The sequence below is a fragment of the Cyprinodon variegatus genome, unplaced genomic scaffold, assembly GCF_000732505.1.
Source record: "Cyprinodon variegatus isolate N-32 unplaced genomic scaffold, C_variegatus-1.0 Scaffold158, whole genome shotgun sequence".
NCBI lineage: Eukaryota > Metazoa > Chordata > Actinopteri > Cyprinodontiformes > Cyprinodontidae > Cyprinodon > Cyprinodon variegatus.
Window position 1 is genome coordinate 311,155 of NW_015150611.1, and position 5,084 is coordinate 316,238.

At 37.1% G+C, this 5,084-nt stretch overlaps 1 protein-coding gene across 4 annotated transcripts in view; it reads right to left on the bottom strand.

Annotated features, from left to right (window-relative positions):
* Positions 1–4,178: 4,178 nt before the first annotated feature.
* The window catches only part of acot7 (acyl-CoA thioesterase 7), a 68,343-nt gene continuing 67,437 nt past the window's right edge, over positions 4,179–5,084 (bottom strand). For all 4 annotated transcript variants that reach the window (XM_015377721.1, XM_015377722.1, XM_015377719.1 and 1 more), the window contains one exon: positions 4,179–4,323. In XM_015377721.1, the coding sequence (XP_015233207.1) occupies positions 4,225–4,323 (99 nt within the window). In that variant the 3' untranslated portion in view covers positions 4,179–4,224. The remainder of the gene's footprint in view (positions 4,324–5,084) is intronic.

Genomic DNA, 5,084 nt, shown 5'->3' on the forward strand with positions numbered 1-5,084 from the left:
AAAGCCTGTTTTAAGCTGTAGTGTGTTTTTCCAATTTAATTTGTGTGTAACTTCAAATCCAGGACTGCATTGGTTAATAAATTAGATTTCCATTGATAATTTTTTGTGTGATTTTGTCATCAGGACTTTCAACTTTGTATAGAACAAAGAATTCAATCAAACTATTTCATTCAGTTCTAGGATCTGTTATTTGAGTGTTCCCTTTAATGTTTTGAGCAGTGTATATACATGAACTTTTAAATAGTTAGAAACATTTAATAGTGTAGTGGCTGTTCTTTCCCTTCGTGCAGAACTGTTTGTTCTCTGTGAGGAAGGGCTTGTGAAGGCAACCAAATTTAGAAGTACTCCAGGAAGGCCTGCTGTAGCTTTAAAGGGGAAAGATTTAAGCCAAACAAACTATAGAGTGTTACGTTGTCCCTTCTGCAAGGAAAATCTTGCTGGCTCCACTCCCAGATAATGCGTGGTGTCTGAATTTAGAGGCCCGTATCTCTGCTCTGTGGACGTGTTCAAGGATGAATTAAAGACATAAACTCTTTCCTTAAAAGGAAATATTGATTAAATTATTTTTTTCAAAAATGATCCTCTGTGTGCAGCTTTTTTTGTTGGAGCATCTGTAGCACATGTTTGTGAATGCAAGGGAGTCTTTTTTTCCACACAAAATATTGACAAACTTATTTGTACAAGTCAGATTTAAGCATGCCTACACACAGTTTAGGTCGATGTGTTTTGTCTCATATGTGTCGAAGCAAGTCCCTGCAGCCAGAAAATGACTGACAAAGCAATATCTGAGTGCTTTAAAAACCAAGGTGGGGGAATGCAAAGTCCTGCATCTTACTGGTGTATGAAATGCACGTGATTTCCAAACACCTCCTTGGGTCGGTCTTCGTTTCGTGTGAGTTCCTTAATGGGTTTTTTTGCTGCGTGAGAGTATCATTTATAAAAGTAGCCTTGACAGTCTCTCTGGGGTACAGGATACAGCAGCGAGTGTGCAGCTATCTCCTGATTTGGATGCAGAGGCATGAGTGGAAACGTGAGATCAGCATTTCACCCTCATTCATTACTGTTATTCTCTGGTGGGAAAAGCAGTTTAACATGGAGCCTTTTTGTGGGGTCAATGTCTTTGGAGAGAAAACTATAAAGTAAGGGTTGAACGTGAATGGGCGTAAATTCTTTCTGTTATCTTCTATCGATGCAATTTATAACATGCAGTTGTCCTACTGCATCCACAGGAAGAAATACAGATTACTTTATGATAAGGAAATTTCTTACATTTTAAGTGTAAATGTGCACATAAGTAACCATGGTTACAGTATAGTTTCTAAGCTGCCAGCATCTGAAATGGAAGAGGACGGTAATGAACATGTAAATGATGAGAATGGTTTCCAGGAAGGCATGCATATACATACGATATGTTGTGCATAATGCAAATGCTTTCCAATAAGGTCACATTTTTCTTGCCATATGAAAAGCATTGTGTCATCCCTACATTATGCCTCCCTTCCTGTGTTCTTCTCCCACAAGATGTCTGTGATTCACTGGAGTTAAAAATAGAACCTTTGAAAGGGGGTGCTTGGGCTTAAGGGGTTAAATAGCAGCTAAATGTTTGATACATGAACACTGCCTTTTACTACCAACGGTGTAGAGCAGTTCTCAAGCATTTTGGTGGAGGGCTAATTTTTAGACTTGTTTTGCAGCAACTCCAGCTGGGAAGCATGTAGTCATTAAATTGATTTTGGTCTCCTCTATATACTTCAGTTCTTGAATAGTCAAATTTGAGGCCATCTGTCCAGCAGCTAATGCTTGGCCTAAATTGGATAATGAAATACAATAAACTTTGGGAAAATGTTCCTAAACATTAATGGACTCTAGCAAGGTCTGGAAGAAGAGTGGTACCGAGGTCTTTTATAACAATGTGAAAAACTAACTCCTCTCCTGCTACAGAACTCTTTGTATGTTTCAACAGTTTATTTATTTGTTTTTTGCTTTTGATGTTTTTTTGTTGTTGTTGTTTATTATTGTATCAACATGGTTTGTGGGTCCAAATCTAAAGAGGGTGCCATATCTCTGCTGCACCCAATTATGGCAGTTATCTTATGCTGTAACCACATTAAAAAGCAAAAGAAAGTTCTTGCAGGCTTATAAAATTGTCATCATCATTGTTTATTTCTCCCTAATGTTAAATAGAAGCATGTTTCCCACACACTGGGTTTTTATTACCAAAATATCTTTCCGCCTAAGGACATGTGGTGCAAACATAACAAAAAATATTATTTATTGTTAGAATGGAAAGGACCTGAAATAGTAGGAGAGAAAAATGACTTTGCCAAAGGTGGGGCTACATGCAGTTGGGGTGTACTTAGCTAAAAATAAAAAAAAATATTAGCCATGGGGAAACTAGAAAATTCTTTTTATACTATCAATGCTGTGTTGTTGTTCTTTGTGCTGTTTTTTAAGTTTCCAAAGTCTAGTGGCCTGCCTGTCAAAATTGACAGACAGGAAAGAAAATAAAGGAAGAATGTCTAGATCGGGATTCAAATTTAGCACAACAGCATTGAGGGCTTCATACATGGGACACATGCCGTGTGCCAATGTCACTCCCAGTCAAGGCCTGATGTAATTTGAAAACCTGGTAAAGAACAGATTATTGATTTTGTTTTGAGAGATAAGCCTTAGAATTGAAAGACGTGTACTTTCCTTTAACCAAAGTTGATTCAGAGTTGTGCAAGTTGTAGCTCCAACATGTTCCAAGCTCCTATCCCTAGAGATTAACAGTAGGAACAGTATCAGGGATAGGGGAGGAGCTGCAGACTGCTGTGCTGAATCAAATCAGCGTTCAGCCTTACAAACCTTTTTACATGATGGAAACACAGATAGATGATGTCTCTTAAATCAGGACTATAGCCTTCCATGAAAGAATTACAAAAATATAAGTTACACAAACCTAGTGAACGACTGAAGCTCCCTGTTATAACACCAAAAAGCATGAAGGTGTGTACGTTTTTATGAGGTTTCACAAGTTTGCTGGTTTTGGAGCATATAGGTGTGTGTGTTAACACCATGTGAGATGGGGCAGACACAATGGGCCAGAACGTCTGAAGGTTCATCCCCTAAATGAAATATTGAGAGGAAGCTTCCTGTCTCCTCTTCCTACCTCCTTCCTTGCCAGCACTTTTTGTAGACCACCTTTTGTGTTGACCGCTGAAGCACTTCAGCTCTGGCTTAGAGATTTGCACTTGTCGGATGCAATGTAAGATTGCATATAGTGCTTTCACTAAAAGAATAATTCAGATTTGACACTCTCACATGGATATGGACTCTTCTTGAATAATTTATTGTGTCAATCTCAACCTCTCCACCGACCAATATAAAAACACTTTTTTCCATTTCTCTTTTTTTTTTTATCAGGACAAAAGCCATTTTCATACCTCATCTGTATAAACTGAGAGCAATGCAGCCAGATGATGGGATTGAAGAGTAGCCATAAGGATAAATAGAGTAAATAAGCAAGAAGGCGAGATTGTGAGGAGATGGAAACAGATGCGAAAATGACACCAGCTGAAGTCAGAGTGTGACAGACATGCAGAGGAGGAGACAGAGGAGGGAGGAGGTGGGGGAGATATGCTGGATGAGTCAAAACCCCTGAGCACCAATGAATGCTGTGTAAAAGACACAGTGCTGAAAAGAGGGCTAGCATGTGCCCTCTTTGCCAAGACATGCCTAAGACTATGACATAATTATCATCAAAAAGGCAAGGACAAAAGATGTGAGAGGCCCCGACTCACGCTTGGCTCTTTTATTTATTTATTATTATTCACTCACTTATTCATCATTTCCCTCGCACTCTCAGTATCATTTTGCACTGACATCAAAGGCAACTCTGTAGTTAGATATTCCTGCGAAGCAATATGGTACCTTTAAAATCGTGCTGTTGTTTAACCCCAGCAGTGATCAGAAATACTTTAGCATATTCCCTAAACTTAAAAAAGTACTATTACTTTTACATTGATATTGCACACAAGTATACAGAAATACTTTGGTGAGCAGCACTGCTGAAAAACAGGGTCACAGAATATGGTTTAACAGGCTACATTAAAAGCGGGGCTCTAACTCTTTCATATTGTGAATATATATATATCTATATCTATATATAGATATAGATATAGATATATATATATATATAATGATGAAATTGGTTTCTGCTGTTTGATATGCTGATCCAAAGTGTCACTGTTGGCGCTCCTTTTCTGCAAGTCTCTTTGCCTTGTTCTGGAGGTAACGGGCCTTGCCTTCTTCGAAGCGTTTCTGCTCCTCCTCTCCTTCAATCTGAGAAAAAGGAGATAAAAGGACAAAAGAATTTGTTTAAGATGCATTCATCATCTTCACATAACTCCACACTGGAATGCGTCCTCTACTGTAACATTGTGCAAGGGCGTGAAGCTCTGATCTAATTTACCACCTTGTGCTTTGTAATCAGCATTTATCATGTTGGGGAGGTAGTCTTTCTATGTTACACAGAACACTAGAGGACATTTATAAGACATCAACACATCTGAGACATTCATAGCCTTTGCAGTAAGTTTCTATGGAGAAGTAATATATAAACGGCAGAGTAATGAGGATAAGCTAGTAATATCAGTACTTTTTATATTTACATAACTATGAATGCAAATTTATGGGGGTAGCTGAGTTTAAGTGTCTGACTACCTTCTGATAAAGCCCATTGATCAGTTTAATAACCTTAAGCAAAAGCTTTTTTATCTGATTGGTGTTGATTAACAATTATTGCATTGTTCTATGTACTGTAGCACTTAAAGGCATGTAAAAGTAGCTAAATATCAATATTTCTCATATTATAAAAACAGGCTTGAATTGGTTAGAGATGATAAGGCTAACATAATGTACCACATAAATGTGTCAAGTAAAAGCTAATCGTAAAATTCCAAACACAAAAATATGCAAAAAATGTTAAGCATTTTTTTTTATTCTAGCCCCATTATTATTATTATTATTATTATTATTATTATTATTATTATTATTATTATTATTATTATTATTATTATTATTATTATTATTATTATTATTAT